A 24130-nucleotide genomic window follows, 5' to 3' on the forward strand; every position below is an offset into this window, starting at 1 on the left:
CCTAGTGCAGAGGCAGTTATAGCGGCATAAAGATGTCTTATGATGGTAGAGTTTATTCCCTTTCCTTTATGGGAACAGTTATACTGAGAGAGGGCACCTTTGTATCAATACAACTCATGTGATCTTCGCCAACTGCTCCATCTCAAGCGTCGAGACAAGATCAGCAATGAGGATATTTGTAGCCGAACAGCAACTGCTTCCATCAGCCCTAGTTCAGTTTTGGTGAGTCTTGGTACCGATGTATTATTAGGATGAAAGACTAATGAATATTCCTGGGGAAATTTTGCACCACTGCACATATGCAGAATTTGTCCCCCGCAAATTTCTTTGCTTCCCTGCAGAAAAATGACTTTCTGATTGGGAAGCAAAGGGAAGCCACAAGAAAGGTCATGAGAACCTCCCCAGCAGTATGTTTTGGGTGCCCAGGGCAGCCAGCAGAGAGGTAAATCACTGTGGGGCAGGAGGCGGAACTGAGGAAGGCCTGGCTGGTGACTCCTACCCTGTGCCTGGCTCAGCTGCTAGTCTGGACTGGGGAGGACGGGACTTCCCCTTCCCTGCACGGCGAATGGGGCTGGCTCAGACCCACCCCCAGATTTCTCCCCCAGCTGCAAGCAGCTCTGCAAACTCCCCTCCACTTCCTACGATCATTGCTCCTCAGCTGCAGGGGGAGGGATCATTGTACAGGGAGCTGCTCCCCCTATTCGCCCAACCCCTGTGCATCCAGACCCCCTCATATCCAGATCTTCCCAAGCCTCACCCCCCCCCACCCCCAGAACCCCCAAGGCGCCCCACTCCTCCTGTACCTGGACCACCCCAATGAGCCACCCACACCTTGATCCCCACCTCACCAAGTCCCGACCAGTTGCACCTGGATCCCCACTCCACTGAGCCCCACTCCCCCAGCATCTGGAGGGCCCACTGAGCCCCACATACCCAGACCCCCATGCTGAGCCCCAACCACCTTCACCTGGATCCCCCTGCAGAGTCCCATTACCACTGCACCAAGAACCCCCCAACAATCCCCTGTGCATTCAGATCCCCTCCACACCTGGATCTCCCACTGACCCACCCACACCCAGATGGCCCCACACAGAACCCTCTCAACCCACCCCCTGGCCCCCCCCCCCCCACTAAGATCTTGTCTTGCTTAGCCTACCTGGTGCATCTGGCACAGAGGGGCAGGGCCCTGGGGTGTTTCTGGGGCACGCCCTGTCCTTGCGGTGTGTCAGGGTTGGGTGCAGCCTAACCGTTGAGTCTGTGTCTCGGGAGGGAGCTGCACAGTGATTTCCCACCTCTGTGCAGCCAGTGGCCGGTGCTCCCCAATGCCATGCTGGAGCCTCCACATTTATTTGACAAATAAAATTTGCAGAATTTTAAAATACTGTGCGCAGAATTTTAATTTTTTTTTGGTGCCGATTTTTTTTTTTTTTTGCGCAGAATGCCCTCAGGAGTAATAATGAATTACAAAGTGCAGTTACCAGGGAACACTGCTACACAGCCAGCGATCACATGGTCGTCAAAGACTTTGATAAGCTCACCAGTGTAGACTGACCATCCAACCAGACCATCCTGAGGATCTAGCTACAAATCGATTTGGATAGCGCTCAATCTGCAGGGATTTGCTGTGATGATGATGATAACATTCATACTAAAGGGGGTGAGGATTGTACTGCTTTAACCGTACCCATCGAGTTATAAAGCAACTCAACTTTGATGCGTAGACAAGGCCCAAGCCTACTGTAGAGAAAGGGTTAACTTATCACCTGGGATAAATGGGAAGAAGTCCCTGGATGCCAACTGACACCAACAAAGAATCTGACCTCTAACAACAACAGATTTCCTGGTACATAAATACCTCCCAGATCCTTCCAACAAGTGTAGCTGATGAAGCTCATGACTTTCTGAGCCCCAGCTTGGATAGCTTATTTCAGGAGTGATTAGCTTCCTTCCTTTACAGAAACTCACCCCCACCATATCCCTAGACCAGGGGAGAGCAGGTTCTTGTCCCTCATGCTCTGAATTAGAATCAGGAATGGGGCGGCTTGTGTCTAAGGGAGATTTTCACACACGCAGGAAGTCGCTTGGAAGTCAACAGCCCCAGACTGCTCCATGGAGCTGGCAGAGGGCTTTGCTGAGCTGTTTGCCCCAGTCATCTCCTGTAGCTGTGAACTCTGCAAGTTAATCACATGCTACTCTAAGGTTTTCTGTCTCATTCCTGCTGGAGTAAGGCGCATTACACACCAAGCTCTCTCCCCCTCTCAGGCTCTCTCCATGCTGAGTCCCCTGCATTTCCCCTCCTGGATGGGATGGCTTGTGGGGGGTTCCATGTGGCAGGGTTTCTTCTCCTCCTGGGTCCTGTTGATCAGGAGGCAGGGGATAGGGCATGGAAACCCAGGAAAGGAGTGGCAGTAAACTTGGTCCCATCCTCCTCAGCTCTGAGACCCTAGCAGTGCCATGGTCTGACCCACCAGCCCAGTCCACAGACATGCCAGTCCTCCATCACCCACAGCCCTCTCTCGCGCCCACTACACAGCCACCCTGATCCCCAAATACTTCATTTCCCCTCCCCCTCTGACTCCCATCTTTCTCACTATCTCCCGCCCCACCTACCTGATCCCCAGATACTGCCTCCCGCCCCAGCTCTGATCAATCATTCGCCCCAGCCTGCAGGTGCTCAATGCCTGATCCGCCTCACACTCCTGCAACTGCACTGAGCCCCAGTGACTCCGGTGGGGTTACTCCTGATTTACACTGGGGTGAGCAAAAGGGGAATTGGCCTCAGGGACTCCTGTGGGTCTACACCTGATTTACACCAGGGTGAGGGGAGGAGAACCAGTCCCAGTGACTCCAGTGGGGTTACTCCTGATTTACACCGGGGTGAGTGAGAAGGGAATTGGCCCCAGTGACTCCGGTGGGGTTACTCCTGATTTACACCAGAGTGAGCAAGAGGGTAATACGCCCTCAATCCCACACCATTTCCCTCTCTTATTTCCACCCCGCCCAGCCCCCTAGCACTGCCACCACTCTGCTCTACCTCCTACCTATCCTACCTACCTAATCTACCTTATCTACCTATATCCTCAGGGCCTGATCCAGACCCCATCGATGCGGAGCCCTTCAAGGGGCTCCAGATTGGGACCTTACACTGCACCCGTCCCTGTGGCCCCGGGGTGCCCACAACGGGGCTGCCCGCTGCTCTCCTAGAGGTCTCAGCTACCCCTGAGGGTCAGCGATCCCCATGGCCAGGTCCCTGTGAGGTAAGCCCCACTAACACTCTGGCTGGCAGCGCATGGAGTTCACTCCCGTGCCCAGAGAGGGGCAGCCAGGTCCCGGTGAGCTAAACCTCCAGCGTGGGGGGGTTCCTCTCCCAGGCAAAGGGGAAAGAGGAGTTGATCTCTAGTAGGACGCGATCTCCTCCAGTGGCTTCTCCTCAGCATGGCTCCTCAGGTGGCGGTACAGGTGGGAGCTGACGCTGAAGCGCCGGCCACACTGGGGGCAAGGGAAGGGCCGCTCTCCGGTGTGGGTACGCCGGTGCTTGGCCAGAGCGGAGCCGTCGGCGAATGCCTTGCCACAGTCGGGGCAGGCGTGGCAGGGGGCTTCGCCAGCGTGGGCCCGCCGGTGCTTGTGGAAGTGCAGGGTGCTGTTGAAGCTCTTGCCGCAGTCAGTGCAGACGTGGGGCTGGCCGCCAGCGTGGGTGCGCTGGTGCCGGTAGAGGTGGGAGGTGCGGCCGAAGCGCTTGCCGCAGTCGCTGCACTGGTAGGGGCGCTCCCCGGTGTGGATACGCTGGTGCCGCTCCCAATGGGAGCTCCAGGAGAAGCTCTTGCCACAGTCACCGCAGCGGTAGGGCTTCTCGCCGCCAGTGCTACCGGCAGTAGAGCCATGCAGGCTGCGCCGGTGACGGGCGTACTGTGCCCTCGCCCCGAAGCTCTTGCCACACTCTTCACAGTGGAAGGGCCCATCCCCCAGATGCAGGCGCTGGTGCTTGACCAGGGCCAGACCATCACCAAAGCCCTTGCCACACAGGGTGCATTTGTAGGGGCGCAGGCCAGTGTGGGTGCGCTGATGCCGGTCGAAGTGCAGGGTGCTGTTGAAGCTGCGCCCACAGTACGTGCAGATGTAGGAGCGGCCCCCGGAGTGGGTGCGCTGGTGCCGGTAGAGGTGGGAGCTGCGGCTGAAGCACTTCCCGCACTCAGGGCACTGGTAGGGCTTCTCGCCAGTGTGGATGCGCTGGTGCCGGTCGAAGTGGGAGCTCCAGGAGAAGCTCTTCCCGCAGTGGGCGCACTGGAAGGGCAGGCGCCCTGTGTGCAGCCGCTGGTGGGTCACCAGTTCCGTGTTGCGCCGGAAACTCTTGCCACACTCCTCGCACTTATAGGGCAGCCCCCGGGGCCGAGGGGTTGCGGGGGTAGGGGTGCTGGCCGGCACCGGCGGTGGGGAGCTCTCGGGGCGTGGGCAGACCCGTTCAGCAGCGTGGGCCCGCTGGTGGCGGTAGAGGTTGGAGCTGACGTTGAAGCTCTTCCCGCAGTGCAGGCAGCGGAAGGGCTTCTCACCGGTGTGGGTGCGCCGGTGCTTGCTGAAGTGCGAGCTGCAGCTGAAGGTCTTACCGCACTCGCCACACTCATAGCTCTTCTGCAGCACGATGATGCTCTTGAAGTTCTGGAAGCCGGCGCCAGCCGACTTGCCCCCACCGCCCCGCCGCTGCACCGGCTTCCCGGGGGAGTCGATCTGCTGCACCACCGTCCAACGCAGGCTCTCGCAGGCCGTGCCCTGCTCCTCTGGGCTCCTGGCCCCAGCCCCCTCCGGCCTACCCAGCAACACTGGATCTTGTTCCACAATCTCGGGGCCTTCCTCCCCAGGATTCTCCTCCTCGGTCTCACTCGCTGCCCTGTCCTCGGCTGGGGTAGGGAGAGAATACGCACAGGAGTCAGGTCCTGCACCGGGGTGTGGAGGAACAAACCCAAATAACTGTTGAGACACGCTGAAAGACCAGAAGCCAAATCCGCCCTCCCCGCACCCCAAACCCTTCCCTAGAGCAGAGAGAGGAGGGGACCCACCCTACCCCAACTTCCCATCTGCAGCTTCAGGGAGAAGGGAGCTACTGCCAGGTGTCAGGCTGGGGATGGGAAGCCTGGAGGATCCACCTGCTGGAGACATGATCCTGGGGGAGCTGAAGGGGAATCCCACATTGATTTAATTCTTTCCTCATCTCTAGGGCTCTTCTTTTAATTGAGCCCCGGGACACATGGTTCTTCCCCTTGTTCCCTTAGGGAGACCTCGGTCAATAGCGGGACTGGATAGGCATTTGCCCTGTCTTCTCATCCTCACTTTTGCCTAGATGTCCCCTCAACTCTGCTTCTCCTGTGGAAACCTGTCCCTTTCCTCAGTCCCCAGGAGTCTGCGGGGGGTCCGTCCCTTTCACTGCACAACCATCCTCCTTCCCATTGTTCTGTGCTGAGTTCTGTGGAAGGGTCCACAGCAGAACCCTACTCAGAAGCTGACCTGGCAGCTGCAAAGACCCCACAGCCTCCAGGGGATACTTACTCAGAGTCACCAGGGGATCATCGTTTTCCTGTATGCCACCCCTGCACAAAGGTTTCTGATCAGAATCCACAGCAGCCCACTGATCCATGGTGAGATACACAGACGTCGAAGGCCACCAGCCCCTAAAACAAGAAGCATCCCCCCTCTCAGTTCCACAATCCCATAAGGGCCTGGGATTGCTGCCCCCTGCACCAGTCTGAGGTATACATTGACCTTCAGTGGGACAGAGCCCATGGCCTATCACCGTGACCCAACCCCATTGAAACAGGTGGCCGTCGGCAAAAGTGTTCGCAGATGCTGCCTGATGGAATCTGTGAACATTTAAAGGTTTATAAAAAGGTTTAAAAGTTTTTGCAAAGTTTCATATAGTGAGAGTTTGGGTGTCTATAAAACATTGGGGGCCAGATCCCCATCTGGTGTAAATCAACTGTGGCTGCACTGAAGCCAAAGGAGGCAGACTGATTTACACCTGCTGAGGATGTGACCTGGTCTCTCCCTAGAGCCGGAGGGACGGGACAAGACAAGCGGGGAAGCTCATGCATGCATTTTAATGGCAGCTGGCTGGAAGAGGGGAGAGGATTTGCTACAACAAGTACCTGAAATCTTTGTAGGTGCAGGCAGCAGGCGATGCAGGAAGGGAGGTGCGGTGATTGGGGCATATGTGGCTTTAGATTCCAAAGGGGAAGAAGACACAGAGGTGCACAACTCTCCTTGAAAGACAATGGGAGTCGGGTGCTAATCTCCTTAAAGCCTTCAGAAATCCCAGCCTTTCTACCGAGCTAGGGTTTTTCCTAACAGGGCGGCTGAAGAAGAAAAGGATCGGTGCCGAAAGGAAGCCTCCGAACAAAAGCCCTAACATGCAGGAAGGAACTTTGCCATCAGTGACAACGTGACCTCAGGAATCACTCCCCGTGGGGCAAATTTTTGCTAGTACCACTGGGAGTTACCAAACTTTTGGCTAATAAACCAGTGGCTAACGGCTATTGTTCCGCTGGCTGGCTCGGCTCCTGCAGGGGCTCAGGGGAGCCAGAGCCAGAGGGTGTCAGTGAGGGGACTGGCAGAGAGGAGGGGTCGTGTTTGTTTGCTGCCCAGCCCTTCCCCCCCGGGGTCTCTCTCAGTTACCTGCAGGCTCCGGCTCGGGAGCTGGTGTCGGCAGAGCCCGGGGCTGCCCTAGGACGCCAGGGCGAACAATCGCAACAATGAGAAAGTCCCTGGCTGGCAAGATCACACCTCCCCAGCACAGCCCAGCTTCCCGGCTCACAATGGAGGTAGCTTGATTTCTTTGCAGCTGTAATGAAAGAGAGCCAGCCCCACCACGGGCTAGGGGGATCCCTCTGTTCTGTATTATCCCCCCTCCCCCTTCCTGTCTCTCCTCCTCCTCCCACCCAGCACCTAGCTACAGCCACTCTCAGCTGCTCCATCCCCTTCCTGTGTCCTTCCCCATACCCAACCCGGGCTGCAACAAACCCGGGCGCTATAGGACTTATTCTCACGGCACTGAGCTGCCCGGGGAAGCCCCGGCCCCTGCCGTCCGACATCAGCTCCCTGAACCGGAAGCTCCAGGTAATTGAGAGCGAACGAACTCGGGGAAAGTGCTGGGGATGGGCAGGAAAGTGACTCGGGAAAGGGCTGCTTTTTACCGCCCCGGAGTCCCAGCACTGCTGCCGCTGCTTGCCCGGACACACCCCGGCTCTGTCCGCTCTTAGCGCCTGTACCAGCCCAACCTGCTCCGGGCAGAGCCAACGCGCCCCCCCGACTAATGCAACAATAAGCCAGTCTCCCCAGCCAGAGGAAGGAAGAGGGGTAAGGAGATGGGAAGGGGCAGCAGGAGCAATCAGTGGGGAGGGAGGTCCCGGCTCCCAGCCCTGCCCAGACCCATTCACCGCAGCGCCCCGGGGCAGATTGACTTTCCTGGGGAGGAGCAGGGAGAGGAAAAGCCAGTTCCTGCCTTTGCCTGGTCCCCGTGCTGCTGTGGGGATGCGCTGCCCTGGGAATAGTGTGGGGGGGGGCTGCCCCTAGGGTCAGGGGTTCTCAATCCTTTTCTGTCTGAGGCCTTCCCAGCATACTACAAAAACTCCATAGCTCAGCTGTGCCACAACAACTGTTTTCTGCATATAAAAGCTAGGGCCAGCATTAGGGGATAGCAAGATGGGCTACTGCCCAGGGCCCCACACTACAGGGGGCCCTTGTGAAGCTAAGTTGCTCAGGCTTTGATTCAGGTGGCGGAGCTTGGAACCCCAGGCTTTAGCCCCATGCAGTGGGGCTTTGGGTTTCTGTCCTGGGCCCCAGCAAGTCTAACACTGGCCCTGCTTGGCAGCCCCCCTAAAGCCTGCTCATAGCCCCCCAGGAGGCCCCAAACCTCTGGTTGAGAACCACTGCCTAGGGTTGCCAAACCTCCAGGAATTAAAGATTCATCGTTAATTAAAGATTCTGTCATGTGAGGAAACCTCCAGGAGTACCTCCGATGAAAATTGGCAGCTCTAGAGATCGCCCAAAGTGGCACCTTCGATTCTGTGCTTTTCTAGCAATTGGTTCAGAAACTCTGTTACTGGGGGGACCTCAGGAGGTCATCTAGTCCAACCCCCTGCTCAAAGCAGGACCAATCCCCAGACAGATTTTTACCCCAATTCCCTAAATGGCCCCCTCAAGGATTGAACTTGCAACCCTGGGTTTAGCAGGCCAATGCTCAAACCACTGAGCTATCCCTCCCCCCTTCTCCCCATGACAGGCTGCAGAATTACATCTGCTTTTTGTTCCCTGGCAGGTTGGGCTCACTTAGAGCATCATCGCTAGGAAGTTTCAACCCAAAACTTCTCAGCCCTGCCATAGTCCAAACGTGGTCCCTACTGCTACCAAGAGAAAGGAGATGAGAGAAATGGGAGTGCAGAGCTCACGATGTGCCTGGCTGTGCTCCATTAGAATAAAGAGCCTGCCCCAATCCTGTATCCCTGTTGTCAGTGGTTTACTACATTTATAGGGCCAGAGCAGCCGTTCAGGGGGAGATGACGGTCTGGTGCTCACCCAGAAATGAGGGTTGGCTTGGTGGGGAGGCTAGAAAGAATCATATGGGAATGTATAACCATCACTTTAAGGGGACATGTAGGAGAGAGAGAGCAGAGGGACCGACTTAGGGTTACTGTGGCTGAGCTGGTGGGATTGAGGCTGGGCCAGCAGGTTCTGAGTGAGGGTCTCTGGCTGTTTCAGGGACCGGTTACCGTTGAGGAGGCAGCTGTGTATTCCACCGAGGGGCAGTGAGTGAGCGAATCTGGATCCCACGGACGAGATGCAGGAGAACTATGAGAATGTGATCTCATTGGGTAAGGATCCCTACAACCTCTGGTGTTAGAAGCTGTGGGGTGGGTGGGGAGGAGGAGGTGTGTCTCTAAAGTGCCTGAGTCAGATTCTCCTTTCCTCCGTAGCCTTCAGGGGGATCAGCCCCGTAGTCCCCAGAACCCATTTGAGAGAGTCTGTCCCCTCCACACCTCCCAGAGTCAGGAACATAATACTAGTGGTGCTAATATATGGATTGATCCCTGGGTGAGGTTCTCTGGTCCGTGTTAGGCAGGAGGTCAGACTAGATGGTCATAATGGCCCTTTCTGGTCTTTAAATCTATGAATCTCCTCCTCTCCAGGGCTTTCTATGTGGCGGGGCAAGCGTAGCTACTTGTCCAGACACACACACACAGTGTCGCTGTGCCTCCCCTTCCCAGGACTGGTTCCACCCATAGGGGCAGGTTTAGACACAGATAAGGGGTTAAACACCTACTGCTGTGACTGCATCGTCATATCCCCTGGTCTATGGGGATGCTGGAGGAATGACCCCTCCCCCAGCAAAATCTGCCCCTCCTACTCCATGAGCAGATTCCTATCTGTTTCGATGCCAGGTCCCCCCAGCCCAGAGTTAAAATGGTGGCATGGTCATTGTAACAAATTATTATATCTGCAGCATCATTGAGATGCTTGGTACTTTATAGATATAGAAGAAGGGATGGTCCTTTGCCCTTAGAAGTTTACAGTATGATGCAACCCAGAGAGGGGGGTAACAACAGACAAAGGGAGGAGGAGAGCTATGCTAAATAAAGATTCTGAGATCTATTTAGCTTTCATTGCCTTTGCATCATTTTAGTGCCAGATTAATTTGTCCTTCCCCTTGGTTTCTTATCCTGAGAGGATTATACAGAGTTTTGCTTTAGTAGGTTAGAGATTCCCTAGGTTACTTGTTTAGCCCTCCTCTCCCCCTAAACAACACTACCACCACTGTTAGGAGGAAACGGTTAAGGTTGAAGGTGTATCTCAGATGAGAGGCCCTGATTCCCAGAAAATGGATTGTAATTAATTTCCACAGGCTAATTCTTCTGCCTCCAGAAGGAGCTCAGAAGAGTGAGGGTCAGATCCTATTTAGATTGGAAGCTCATCAGGGCATGGGCTATATCTTACTCTGTGTCTGTACAGTGCCCAGCACAATGGGGACCCTGATCTTATTTGGGATCCCTAGGTGCTACTGCAATACAATTAATAATAATTAATGAAGTTAGCACACTAATCCTGACAGTTGCTGTAAATTAGCAGGCGCTTGCCAGTTTACATTATCTGAGGATCTAGCCTTGAAAGTCTCAAGCTTACCGGTTACTACTGGCAGTTACTACTTCACTACTGCTGTATATTTCATCTACATTAGCTATCACCCCTGCTTCTTGCACCTCTTCAGCCAGCCTAACTTTAACCACTTTTCATTTGCACAAAATACATGTAAGTTAAAGAGCATATTAGTAATGATTGTAAAATCCCATCTCCAATAACTATTTCCTAATGTTTTTGTTCACCAGTTTTCCACTTGTTTTAGTGTTGTTTTCTCTCTTGCCATATTTCTTTATATTATTTTATTTTCATTTGATTCCAAATCATGAATGGTGCCCAGACACTGGCTCTGAACCTCCCTGAGAATCATTTAATGTTACAAACCCAAAACTATATTTGTACCAAGTGGCAGATCATAATCATCCATATATCAGCCTCCACTGAGGCCTTCTACCTCTCTTCATAGTCCAGGAGAAACAAATGCAGCATGTCTCGAAATTTAGCAAATCTGGGCCATTTTGGAGTTTGTATATGTATAATTAATATGCAAATGAAGAGTCGCCATACAGCCTGAATGTACAGAGACAGCCTTATTTTTCCTTGATCTCCCTGTGTCCTGAGAACTTCTTTTGGAATTCTAGAAATGTGCCAGATTTTAATTTCATCAGACAAAATATTTGGGTTCATTTATAGTTACAAAGTGTTTGTTCTAGATGTGTTGCTCTAGTGGTAGAATTGGCTCTGCGTTTGCCTGGCTGGCGGAACCAGGTTTCAGGTGCTTAATGGTGTTTGGAGTGAGGAGAAAAGTCGAATGAGCGTAGATGGTCTCAGAGCTGTTCTTTTGCTCAGAGCGAATGCTAATGACACTCGGTCAGAATCTCATGATAAACTCAAGCAGACACTGAGTTACTGAGAACAATCCTTTACTCCCATGTGGCTGTTGAGTTGGAAGCAGTCAGTAGCAAAATCAGCCCATTTAAAAAAAAAAAAAAGTTCTCTGGTTTTTGCAATAACTGTTTTGTGACTCTAAAAAAATTCACCACAAAAGTGCCCTCGTTTCTGATTTTTTAAAAATATAATCAGCTTAAGGCATGAGGTATAGAAAGAGTTGTAAAGTAAAAAATAGAAATACTTAAGACTAACGATTACTAATAAAGAAATATGAAGTAAACAAATAGAGAGATCATATGCACTGGAAAAGGGCAAATATAGTGCCCATCTATAAAAAGGGAAATAAGGATAACCCAGGGAATTACAGACCAGTCAGCTTAACTTCTGTACCCGGAAAGATAATGGAGCAAATAAGCAATCAATTTGCAAACACCTAGAAGATAATAAGGTGATAAATAACACCATGGATTTGTCAAGAACAAATTGTGTCAAACCAACCTGATAGCTTTCTTTATTGGGGTAACAAGCCTTGTGGATAGGGGGGAAGCGGTAGATGTGGTATATCTTGACTTTAGTAAGGCTTTTGATATTATCTCATATGACCTTCTCATAAGCAAACTAGGGAAATACAACCTAGATGGAGCTACTATAAGGTGGGTGCATAACTGGTTGGAAAATCGTTCCCAGGGAGTAGTTATCAGTGATTCACAGTCATGCTGGAAGGGCATGACGAGTGGGGTCCCGCAGGGATCAGTTCTGGGTCTGATTCTGTTCAGTATCTTCATCAAAGATTTAGATAATGGCATAGAGCGTACACTTATAAAGTTTGCGGACGATACCAAGCTGGGAGGGGTTGCAAGTGCTTTGGAGGATAGGATTAAAATTCAAAATGATCTGGACAATCTGGAGAAATGGTCTGAAGTAAATAGGATGAAATTCAATAAGAACAAGTGCAAAGTCCTCCACTTAGGAAGGAACAATCAATTGAACACAGACAAAATGGGAAATGACTGCCTAGGAAGAAGTACTGCGGAAAGGGATCTGGGGGTCATAATGGATCATAAGCTAAATATGAGTCAACAGTGTAACAGTTGCAAAAAAAGCAAACATCATTCTGGGATGTATTAGCAGGAGTATTGTAAGCAAGACACGAGAAGTAATTCTTCCGCTCTACTCCACGCTGATTAGGCCTCAACTGGAGTATTGTGTCCAGTTCTGGGTGCCACATTTTAGGAAAGATGTGGACAAATTGGAGAAAGTCCAGAGAGGAGCAACAAAAATGATTAAAGGTCTAGAAAACATGACCTATGATGGAAGATTGAAAAAAATGGGTTTGTTTAGTCTGGAGAAGACTGAGAGGGGACATAACAGTTTTCAAGTACATAAAAGGCTGTTACAAGGAGGAAGGAGAAAAAATTGTTCTTCTTAACCACTGAGGATAGGACAAGAAACAATGGTCTTAAATTGCAGCAAGGGCGGTGTAGGCTGGACATTAGGAACAACTTCCTAACTATGAGAGTGGTTAAACACTGGAATAAATTGCCTAGAGAGGTTTTTAAGAGCAGGTTGGACAAACACCTGTCAGGAATGGTCTGGATAATACTTAGTTCTGCCTTGAGTGCAGGGGACTAGACTAGATGACCTCTCGAGGTCCCTTCCACTTCTATATATTTCTGAATGACCAAAATCATAGAATCATAGAAGATTAAGATTGGAAGAGACCTCAGGAGGTCCAACCCCCTTGCTCAAAGCAGGACCAACACCCACTAAATCATCCCAGCCAAACCGGTTTGTCAAACTGGGCCTTAAAAACCTCTAAAAATAAATGTTATGGCCTTAGTTCTCCAAAGATTTATGCATGTGCTTAACTTGGTTCACTGTGGGTCAGATCCTCAGCTTGTATAAATCATCACAGTTCAGTTGAAGTCTATGAAGATACAACAGTTTACTCCAGCTGAAGATTTGTCCCTGTAAGTCGTCCCATTGAAGGCAATAGGGGTTTTACCACTGGTTTCAGTGGGAGCAAAATTAGGCCAATGCTGAGCCCTTTTGAAAATCTCGTCCTTAGTATATCAAAAAAAGGAGGGAGGGGAGGAGAGAGATTTGTAAGGGAAAGGTCAAATGCAAATGGAAAATTCTTTTCTTACTCAATGGTGGGAAACACATTCTTAAAGCTAAGGATCCAAATGAACAGATGTCCACATATATATTTAATTATGTTTCTAACTTGAAGTCACCTACATCTGCTTACTGTAGCAGGAATATATCACACTGCTCTATTCGAGTATCCCATAATGGATGACAGCCACAAACAAATTTACTGTATATACTGGAGTACCAACACCACAGGATTTTTGTAAAAATGAGGAAATAACCATGAATGTTATTGATATATCTGTATGCAAAGATATATTCACAGTATACAACTGATATGTATATACAGTACAACCTCAGAGTTACTAACACCAGAGTTATGTGCTGACCAGTCAACGACACACCTCATTTGGAACTGGAAGTACGCAATCAGGCAGCAGCAGAGACCAAAAAAAAACAAACCACCCCAAAAACCAACACCAACCAAATACAGTACTGTTAAACATAAACTACTAAAAAAATAAAGGGAAAGCAGCATTTTTCTTCTGCAGAGTAAAGTTTCAAAGCTGTATTAAGGCAATGTTCAGCTGTAAACTTTGAAAGAACATTTTGTTCAGAGTTACGAACATTTCAGAGTTGCGAACAACCTCTATTCCCAAGATGTTCATAATTCTGAAGTGCTTCTGTAATACACCTCTACTTTGATATAACACTGTCCTCGGGAGCCAAAAAATCTTACCGCGTTATAGGTGAAACCGTGTAATATCGAACTTGCTTTGATCCACTGGAGTGCGCAGCCCTGCTCCCCCGGAGCACTGCTTTACCGCGTTATATCTGAATTCATGTTATATTGGGTCGCGTTATATCGGGGTAGAGGTGTATTATCAGTAAGGCTGCAAGGCTGACGTGTAGGTCACGGAAGTTATGGATTCTGAGACTTTCCGGGACCTCCATGACTTCTGCAGTGGCTGGTTTGGGGGCCGCCTGAGCAGTTTGGGCAACCCCCGGGCCAGGTGTTCTGGCCACTACCCCTCATCCCCTCCGAGCAGCAGTGGAGGTCTCGGGCCACGTGCCACGCTCTCTCTGCTCCCCTCTGAGCACTAGCAGTGGTCCTGGGCCACCCCCTGCCCCAGAGCACCTATGGCGCCCCTGGAATCCCTCCTCCAGAGCACCCAAGATTTAGTCAGGGGTATATAGTACAAGCCATGGACAGGTCACGGGCCGTGAATTTTTGTTTACTGCCCTTGACCTGTCTATGACTTTTACTAAAAATACCCATGACTAAATCTTAGCCTTAACTATCAGCAGCCAAGAGTCCAGGGGGCTACCTACATATATCAATTCACTATGGCCCTGATTAACCAGCCCATGCTTCTTTCATAGATTTCATAGATTATCAAGCCAGAGGGGATCATGTAGTCTGACCTCCTGTATAACTATAAATGTATGAGTAATCCCATCCTTCTTCAGCAAATCACATGAACACATGCTTAATGTGGGGGGATAGCTCAGTGCTTTGAGCATTGGCCTGCTAAACCCAGGGTTGTGAGTTCAATCCTTGAGGAGGCCACTTAGGGATCTGGGGCAAAAATCTGTCTGGGGATTGGTCCTGCTTTGAGCAGGGGGTTGGACTAGATGACCTCCTGAGGTCCCTTCCAACCTTGATATTCTATGATTCAATGGCCTAGATTCACAAAAGTGCTTAGGTGCCTAAACAATTTAGGCTACACTGAGATTCACAAAACTTCAGTAGCCTAGGTACTTATGTTTCTGCCTCTGAATGTGAGCACTGTTGCTTCCCTCTGGGTGCCTGTCTGCTGCCTAAGCCTTGGACAGATCCACAAACCAGGGGAAGATAGGTTTTCAGCTACCTAAATCATGTGCAAGGCGGTCCGATCTGATCTGAGCACGCTGACTGTATCGGGACCTTCTAGGAGAGTTTACACAAAAGTGGGGAGGAAGAGGAGGCACCTAATCTGCTTAGGCACTTTTGAAAATCCAACTAGATGCCTATCTGCATCTTTAGGCACCTAAATACCTTTAAAAATCTGGCCCAAAATGAGTCCTTAAGATTGGTGACATGATCTCATTGTTTCCACTTGCTATGTTCCAAGAGCATTTTGCATCTTTCATATTGTCTGGAAGTCTGCCTTCAGTACTACAAACTGCATCCTGATACTCAGACCTTTTGTAAGGCTTTCATAACCCTGTCGTACAATGTCCTATGGCTGTATTTTGGTCCTTGCGAAATGCCATTCCTTCAATGCTGAGTGTGCATCTGCCTATGAAAACTCACCCCTCTGCAAAGGGCCATTTAAGCTGTGCTTAGATCTTATGCTGCTGATGGCTAGATTTCTAAAAAGGCCCAATGAATATTTATGTTATGGTAGCGCTCAGAGGTCTCCATTGGGATCAGAGACCTATTGTGTTGGGTGCTGTACAAACAGACAGAGAAAATTCCAGCCCTGACGAACTTACAATTAAACGACACAAGCAGACAAAGGGGACAGGGATACAACCTAAAAGTGAGTGAACCTGGCAAAGAATTTGCACCGTTTAATTAGTATTGGTATTTCAATCAGAGCTGTGCAAATAACTGACTTTTTGGTTCACAGTCAGTTCCAAAAAAATCAAAACAAATTTTATTTCCGATCCAATACAATGTTTTGTTTGACCTGAAATGAAATGGTTTGTTTAGATTTTGAGCATTTTTTCAAGTTCTTAATTTTTCTAAAATTTAAGGAAATTTCTAAAAGAAAAATAATTTTGCATAGAAAAATTGAAATGTTTTGAATTTTTTTTTCTGGTTATTTTTTTTCCTGACTGAAAGAATGTGGGGAATTTGACATGAATTTGTGAAATGTTTCAGTTGACCCAAACATGCTTGTTTTACTGAAAAATGTTTTGGTCAAAAAATTGCATCAAGCTTGGACTTCAATGACATTTACATGCCGAAATCCTTTTGGCTGTTTTGAAAAATCCCAAGCTACTTTAGGCATCCAAGTTTGAAATCTTTGGCCATTGTACTTAACGGTGTCTAAATCGACTAATACCTTTATGAAGGTTCAGAATATACCTTTTTTATACTCCTTCCCCAGCCCGTGACCTTATTAATGTGTTGTCTCCTATGTGTTGTGTCTATCCTTGGATTGTAAGATCCCTAGGGCTGGGGCTTTTCCCCTACTTGTTTCTAAAGTTCCTATCACAGTGTGGGCCCTGCAGACATAATAATAACAAAGTCTAATACCATAAGCAATAACTTGATCTGACTTGTTAGTGAATTGGCCAAATGCACATGACCGCAGCCCTCAGCTGGAGCAGCATGATTCATATGGGGTGTTTTCTTTCCTTTCTCCCAGCCCACACAAAATCATTTACCATTGACGGAAACTGATTAGGTTTGGCTGGGAGTGGGGGGCTCGATACAGGAATCACTGGATGAAACTCTGGCCTGTGTTGTACAGGAGTTCAGACTGGATGGTCCCTTCTGGCTTAACATCTCTGAATCAATGAAGAAGCAAAGCAGCTGGAGGGGTATAAAGGCACTATGGAGGAACAGGGTATAAAGACCAATGGAGAGAGGGGAAAGTGTGCATGGGGAGGGACAGAAGGACCAAGGGAGAGCTGGCGTGATAGAGGATGACTGCGGCTGTGGTTACAGCGCTAACGTAAGTCTTGGGAAACCCTGGGTTCAATTCCCTGCTTTGCCCCAGACTTCCTATGTGACAGCCACATCCCTTAGCCTCTCTAGGCCTTGTCTCCTCCTCTGAAACACAGAGACAGTGGCAGGGCCTTGCTTCCCAGGAGTGCGGTGGGGCTGAAGATTGTGAGGAGCCCAGATACTATGGTGATGGGGCCGCATAGGTACCTTAGGTAGCTGTGGGACCTGGATGGCTAGAGGTTGTATATGACTCTGCTTTCCCTTTAGACCCCCACATCCAGGTTCTGTGAGACTCTTGCCATTTTCCCCTTACACCCAAGCTCTCTCTCTCTCCGTGCCCTTAACCCCCTCCTCTCTGCCCCCATCAGACACAAAGCCTCTCTCCCCAGGGTCCCACTTCTCTCTCTTACTCCCATTGGGGGCAGAGGATGGGTGAGGAGTGCACTAAGGCCTGTCTCCATGGTTACAGTGCAGAAGGGAAGCTATAGGGCTCTAAACCATGGAGAGGTCTCCGGGGCAGCGGGATAGAAGGGAGATGGGAACCAATCCATGGGGGAATTCTGGGGGCCAGCCAGAAATGGTGGGGGAGCTATGGTAGGTAGCTAGAGAGAACAGGGAGTGAGGATGAGGGAAGTTGAGGAGGAGGAGGGAGAGAGGCAGAGATGTAGGTATTGTGTGTATGGGGGTGGGGGATTTTTGGAAGAGGAGGCTGTTTATGCAAATGAGTTGATGCATGTTTATCATTTATGCAAATATGATATTACCTTGTTTGCATAGACTCTCCCACTCAGTGCCCCAGAGCCAGCCCCTCCACCGGCTTGCATGGAGCTAGACCAGGGCTGAATGTGGCCTGTTCATTTTGAAGCCAGGTTTGTCAACACAAGTCCGGATTGTGCCGGAAAGAACCAGGAGCAGGCTCTGAGGAGCAGAGTGAAATAGGATTGTTCTTCTTTGAGTGATTGTTCATGTCGATTCCAATCAGGTGTGCGCGCGCCACGTGCACACTCATCGGAAACTTTTCCCCTCAGCAGCTCCTGTTGGGTCGGTCAGGGAGCCCCCTGGAGTGGGCCCTCGTGGCGCTCAATATGACCCTGCCGACCTGATCCCCCCCTTCAGTTCCTTCTTACCATCTGTAGCGGCGTTGGAACTGTGTTTCGCTTGCTTGCAAGTGTTCCTTTAGCTATTACTTAGTCCTATACAGTGTTTTGTTTTGTGGTTAGTTTATTGTTTGGTAGTTAAGATAGTCTTAGTGAGTGGGTCGTTCTCCCCTCACCCCACCTTGGGTTTCAGGGTATGCCTCAAGTCCAAGGATTTAAATCTTGCGGTGTATGCAAGAAGCCTATGTCCAATAGCAACCCTCATGACTCGTGCCTGAGGTGTCTAGGGGAGGTGCATCATTCCGAGTGCTGTAAGATCTGTAAGGCTTTCAAGCCCAGGACTAGGACAGAACGCAACTTCTGTTTGAAGCAGCTATTAATGGAAGCTGCACTCGGTGCAGCAGCACCCGACTGCCAAGTCCCGGCCCGACCTTGGCGCGGAGTGCCCCTGCGTCAGTCCGCAGATCAGTACGGGAAGGACTCTGGTGCTAGAGATCCTCGCTACCGGAGATTCCCGACACCACAGCGCAGAGCAGCGCCCCAGCACCGGTCAACATCCCCGGTGCCCCACAAGCGTCATAAGAAGGCGGACAGAGGGCACTGTCCTCAGAGAGCGAGACCATCCAGAGAGACTTTGCTGCCTCAGAGGAAGGACTCAACTTCCAAGCAGCAAGACCTTGTGCTGTCGACTCCAGTGCCCCAGTTGGCACCGTTGAGCCTGGCACTTAGTGACTCTCCGGCGGGGCAGTGCTTGGTGGAGGAGTTGGAACCCCCCTCCACCCCAGATACTTTCGAGGCTGCAAAAGAGCTTATAGAAACTACTGCACCACAGTCCCTTGCTGTTAGAGAGAAGCCTTTGGCACCACCCAGACAAGTGCCATCTAGAGGCAAACCTGCAATGATGAAACCCTGAACGCAATTATTCCCTCCCTGGATCCAGGGGACTGGTACACTGCTCTTGACATGAAAGACGTGTACTTTCATATAGCCATTTGGCCAGCCCACAAATGTTTCCTGAGGTTCGTTGTCAACTGCATACATTATCAGTTCACAGTGCTCCCATTCGGGTTATCAACAGCCCCCCGGGCGTTCACCAAGTGCATGTCCCATTTTATCTTTGAAAACTCATGGCGATCGGGGGAGGTCCCGGATGACTGGAAAAAGGTTAATATAGTGCCCATCTTTAAAAAAGGGAAGGAGGAGGATCCGGGGAACTACAGGCCAGTCAGCCTCATCTCAGTCCCTGGAAAAATCATGGAGCAGGTCCTCAAGGAATCAATTCTGAAGCACTTGGAGGAGAGGAAAGTGCTCAGGAACAGTCAGCATGGATTCACCCAGGGCAAGTCACGCCTGACTAACCTCATTGCCTTTTATGAGGAGATAACTGACTCTGTGGATGAGGGGAAAGCAGTGGATGTGTTATTCCTTGACTTTAGCAAAGCTTTTGATACGGTCTCCCACAGTATTCTTGCCAGCAAGTTAAAGAAGTATGGGCTGGATGAATGGACTGTAAGGTGGATAGAAAGCTGGCTACATCATCGGTCTCAACGGGTAGTGATCAATGGCTCCATGTCTAGCTGGCAGCCGGTTTCAAGTGGAGTGCCCCAGGGGTCGGTCCTGGGGCCGGTTTTGTTCAATATCTTCATTAATGATCTGGAGGATGGCGTGGACTGCACTCTCAGCAAGTTTGCAGATGACACTAAACTGGGAGGAGTGGTAGATACGCTGGAGGGTAGGGATAGGATACAGAGGGACCTAGACAAATTAGAGGATTGGGCCAAAAGAAACCTGATGAGGTTCAACAAGGACAAGCGCAGAGTCCTGCACTTAGGACGGAAGAATCCCATGCACTGTTACAGACTAGGGACCGAATGGCTAGGAAGCAGTTCTGCAGAAAAGGACCTAGGGGTTACAGTGGATGAGAAGCTGGATATGAGTCAACCGTGTGCCCTTGTTGCCAAGAAGGCTAACGGCATTTTGAGCTGTATAAATAGGGGCATTGCCAGCAGATCGAGGGACGTGATCATTCCCCTCTATTCGACATCGGTGAGGCCTCATCTGGAGTACTGTGTCCAGTTTTGGGCCCCACACTACAAGAAGGATGTGGAAAACTTGGAAAGAGTCCAGCGTAGGGCAACAAAAATGATTAGGGGGCTGGAGCACATGACTTATGAGGAGAGGCTGAGGGAACTGGTATTGTTTAGTCTGCAGAAGAGAAGAATGAGGGGGGATTTGATAGCTGCTTTCAACAACCTGAAAGGGGGTTCCAAAGAGGATGGATCTAGACTGTTCTCAGTGGTACCTGATGACAGAACAAGGAGTAATGGTCTCAAGTTGCAGTTGGGGAGGTTTAGGTTGGCTATTAGGAAAAACTTTTTCACTAGAAGGGTGGTGAATCACTTGAATGGGTTACCTAAGGAGGTGGTGGAATCTCCTTTCTTAGAGGTTTTTAAGGTCAGGCTTGACAAAGCCCTGGCTGGGATGATTTAGTTGGGGATTGGTCCTGCTTTGAGCAGGGGGTTGGACTAGATGACCTCCTGAGGTCCCTTCCAACCCTGATATTCTATGATTCATGTCCGTGGTCGTGGCTTTTCTCCGCAAGAGGCAGGTGCAGGTATATCTCTACCTCGATGACTGGCTGCTGTAGGGGCGCTCCAGGGAGCAGGTGGAGTCCCAGGTACGGATGGTCAGAGAGACCTTCCAGAGCCTGGGTCTTCTCCTCAATTTGGACAAGTCGACGTTGTCAGCCACCCAACAAATAGAATTCATTGGGGTGTTGCTGGACTTGGTTCAGGCAAGAGCCATTCTACCAGAGCCCAGATTCCAGTAGGCTGGTGGTTGGACCCTCGCATGGTCTGTGAAGGAGTCTCATTCAGCAGCCCTCAACCATCCATGACCGTAGTAATGGATGTGTCAGACCTGGGGTGGGGGGCACACTTAGGAGACCTACAGTCTCAGGGCAGATGTTCACAGTCCGAGATCCCACTTCACATCAATATAAAGGAACTCAGAATGGTGAGACTAGCCTGCCAGACCTTCCATACCATATTGCAAGGACAGTGCGTGGCGGTGCTGACTGACAACACCACCACCATGTTTTACATAAACAAGCAGGGTAGAGCCCATTCCTCCCCTCTCTGTTGGGAGGCCTTCCACCTGTGGGAGTTTTGTATAGCCCACTTCATTCATCTGGAGGCGTCCTATCTCCTGGGAACGTGGAACGAACTTGCTAACCACCTCCGCAGGTAGTTCAGCAGTCATGAGTGGTCCATCCATCTGGATGTCATACATTCTGCTTTCACAATTCCATCTTCCAAAGGTGGGAGTTTCCCCAGGTAGACCTGTTCGCCACCAGGAGCAACAGGAAGTGTCTAACGTTTTGCTCCTTCCTAAAGCACAGTCCGGGCTCTATCTCGGACGCGTTCATGATATAGTGGGGGAACCATCTACTGTATGCCTTCCCTCCAATACCACTCATCCACAAGGCTCTCCTCAAGATCCGCAGGGACAAGGCAGAGGTAATTCTCCTGTGTCCTGCGTGGCCGTGCCAAAATTGGTACACCATGCTTCTGGAGCGGTCAGTGGACACCCCGATCGCGCTGACGCTCCTCCCCTATCTGATTACACAGGACCACGGCTGCCTGCTTCACCTGGACCTCCAGTCCCTCCATCTCATGGCCTGGAAGCTTTATGGTTAAACCCAGTGGAGCTCCAATGCACGGAATCGGTGAGGGAAGTGCCACTTACCTGGCCAAATGGAAAAGGTTCTTGTGCTGGTGTGATCAATCGCGTAGCCCCACTTCAGGCATCTATAACATTCATCCTGGACTATCTACTGCACCTGAAGCGGGTAGGCCTGGCCGGATCATAGAATCATAGACTATCAGGGTTGGAAGGGACCTCAGGAGGTCATCTAGTTCAATCCCCTGCTCAAAGCAGGACCAATTTCCAACTAAATCATCCCAGCCAGTTACACCTCACAGCCATCTTAGCGTTCCACCTGGGAGTGTTGGGGCGTTCAGTCTTCGCAACCCTGTGGTGGGCCATTTCCTTAAGGGAATAGAATGTCTATATCCACAGTCCCACTCACCCGTAGCGACTTGGGACCTCAACCTGGTCCTAGCTAGACTAATGGGAGCCCCATTCGAGCCACTGGCTACATGTTCCCTTCTGTATCTCTCATGGAAGGTTGCCTTTCTGGTTGCCATTACATCGGCCAGGAGGGTGTCGGAATTAAAAGCACTAACCTCTGACCCCCCTACACAGTCTTCCACAAGGACAAGGTATAGCTCAGACCGTACCCAGCCTTCCTGCCCAAGGTGGTGTCCCAATTCCACATCAGCCAGGATATTTTTCTACCAGTTTTCTATCCCAAGCTACATGCTAATGCAGAGGAGCTGAGGTTTCACTCACTAGATGTGTGGAGAGCGCTAGCATTCTACATTGAGCGCACAAAGCCTCTCAGGAAGTTGAACCAGCTGTTTGTAGCGGTGGCAGACCGTATGAAGGGGCTTCTAGTCTCCTCAGAACGCATTTCTTCCTGGATTACGGACTGCATCCATACCTGTTATGACCTCGCCAAGGTCCCAGCCCCAGCCATTACAGCCCACTTGACAAGAGCTCAGGCCTCACCCACCGCTTTCCTGGCCCAGGTGCCCATCCAGGAGATCTGCAGAGCAGCGACCTGGTCCTCGGTGCATACGTTTGCCACCCACTATGCCATCACCCTGCATGCTAGAGATGACACAGCTCTCGTCAGAGCGGTGCTCCAGTCAGTGATTCCTTAACTCTGATCCCACTCCCGTGGGAGAGCTTGAGAGTCCCCTGATTGGAATCGACGTGAACAATCACTTGAAGAAGAAAAGACAGTTACTCACCTTCTTGTAACTGTTGTTCTTCGAGAGGTGTTGTTCACGTCCATTCCAATACCCACCCTCCTTCCCCTCTGTTGGAGTAGCTGGCAAGAAGGAACTGAAGGGGGATCGGGTCAGCAGGGTCATATATTGAGTGCCATGAGGGTGCCACTCCAGGGGGCTCCCTGGCCGACCTGATGGGAGCTGCTGAGGGAAGAAGTTTCCGACGACCATGCACGTGGCTCACACACACCTGATTGGAATGGACGTGAACAACACATCTCGAAGAACAACAGTTACATGGTGAGTAACCATCTTTTTTCCTCAAGTATAAAGACACCACATGATGTCAGGCTGTTATTAATATTAGTTGTGAGCATTATGGTGGCATATAATGGCCCCAGGGGCCCATCGTGCCGGGCGCTGCACAGACACACGGTGACCGAGATTGGGGCCCCGTCGTGCCGGGCGCTGCACAGACACATGGTGACAGAGATCGAGGCCCTGTTGCGTCGGGCGCTGCACAGACTCACGGTGACTGAGATCGGGGCCCCGTTGTGCCGGGCGCTGCACACACATGGTGACTGAGATCGGGGCCCCGTTGTGCCGGGCGCTGCACACACATGGTGACTGAGATCGGGGCCCTGTTGTGCTGGGCACTGCACAGACACAGTGAGAGACAGTCCCTGCCCCAACAAGCTTGGTCACCTTATTTGTGCAGCGCCCGGCACAGGAGGGCCCTGATCTCGGTCACTTTGTGTCTGTGTAGTGCCCGGCACAATGGAGCCCTGTTATGCAGCCACAACGTCACAGGATAGTTTCAGGGGGCAAGGCAAAGATGCCACATTTATTATGATAACAATTTGATCTATAACCACTAGCTAATACCTTAATAGTTATATACACACACACACGATGTTCTGTAGCAGCTGTAGTTACCAGTCCTGAACATGGCTTGATTTCGCAGCTTGGGTTCGTAGCTTGTGGCGGCTAACTGGTCAGGAAAGCCAGGCACAAGGAAGGGCTGGGTCTGCCCTCCCATGTTGGCAGCAGAATGTTACCCTTCCAAGTCTTCCATCTCACCCATCATTTTTGTAGGCTTTAGTTTGAATCCAGAGTCTATAGGTCTTGCTGTGTCACACTGCCTCTGGGTTTGGTGTGATTGATCACTTGTCAATTGCAGACATGACTTTCAGCCTCGGACCTGGCTTTATCTTCCTTCTATTCAGGGCCGGCTCTAGGCACCAGCAAAGCAAGCAGTTGCTTGGGGCGGCATATTTTCAGGGGCGCAAGAATCCAGCATGGGAGCTGAGAACCAACAGGGAGCCCTGGGAGCTGTAGTTCCTTCGTTAGCTCCCTGCCTATAGAGCCAGCCCTGGAGCAGGGAAAGAACTACATTTCCCAGCATTCCCTCGGCC

At 50.7% G+C, this 24130-nt stretch overlaps 2 protein-coding genes across 6 annotated transcripts in view; one reads left to right on the plus strand and one right to left on the minus strand.

The window, feature by feature from the left end:
- Positions 1–1418: 1418 nt before the first annotated feature.
- LOC117887155 (zinc finger protein 436-like) lies at positions 1419–6915 on the minus strand. Of its 2 annotated transcripts, none has more exons than XM_034789461.1 (3): positions 6661–6915; positions 5539–5660; positions 1419–4892 (listed from the first exon to the last, which is right to left on the minus strand). In XM_034789461.1, the coding sequence occupies exons 2-3, from the start codon at positions 5624–5626 to the stop codon at positions 3397–3399; spliced, it is 1584 nt and encodes a 527-aa protein (XP_034645352.1). In that variant the 5' UTR covers positions 5627–5660; positions 6661–6915; the 3' UTR covers positions 1419–3396. The 2 variants fall into 2 exon arrangements, with proteins under 2 accessions (XP_034645352.1, XP_034645351.1); XM_034789460.1 differs by having other exon boundaries at positions 1419–4928.
- Positions 6916–7000: 85 nt separating this feature from the next.
- LOC117887131 (zinc finger protein 345-like) overlaps positions 7001–24130 on the plus strand; it is a 42119-nt gene continuing 24989 nt past the window's right edge. For 3 of the 4 annotated variants that reach the window (XM_034789404.1, XM_034789406.1, XM_034789407.1), the window contains exons 1-2: positions 7108–7341; positions 8743–8855. In XM_034789404.1, coding sequence (XP_034645295.1) covers positions 8822–8855 — 34 coding nt within the window. In that variant the 5' untranslated portion in view covers positions 7108–7341; positions 8743–8821. The other variant, XM_034789405.1, reaches the window with a different exon arrangement.

The sequence above is a fragment of the Trachemys scripta genome, chromosome 14, assembly GCF_013100865.1.
Source record: "Trachemys scripta elegans isolate TJP31775 chromosome 14, CAS_Tse_1.0, whole genome shotgun sequence".
In the NCBI taxonomy this organism is placed as follows: Eukaryota; Metazoa; Chordata; order Testudines; family Emydidae; genus Trachemys; species Trachemys scripta.

What these genes read in the sequence shown, in the direction of transcription:
- LOC117887155 (XM_034789460.1), bottom strand. Translation starts at nt 5,626, where the DNA reads ATGGATCAGTGGGCTGCTGTGGATTCTGATCAGAAACCTTTGTGCAGG. An exon ending in TGATCCCCTGGTGACTCTGA is followed by an intron (nt 4,929 to 5,538) that starts GTAAGTATCCCC and finishes ACCCCGGTGCAG; the next exon opens with GACCTGACTCCTGTGCGTAT.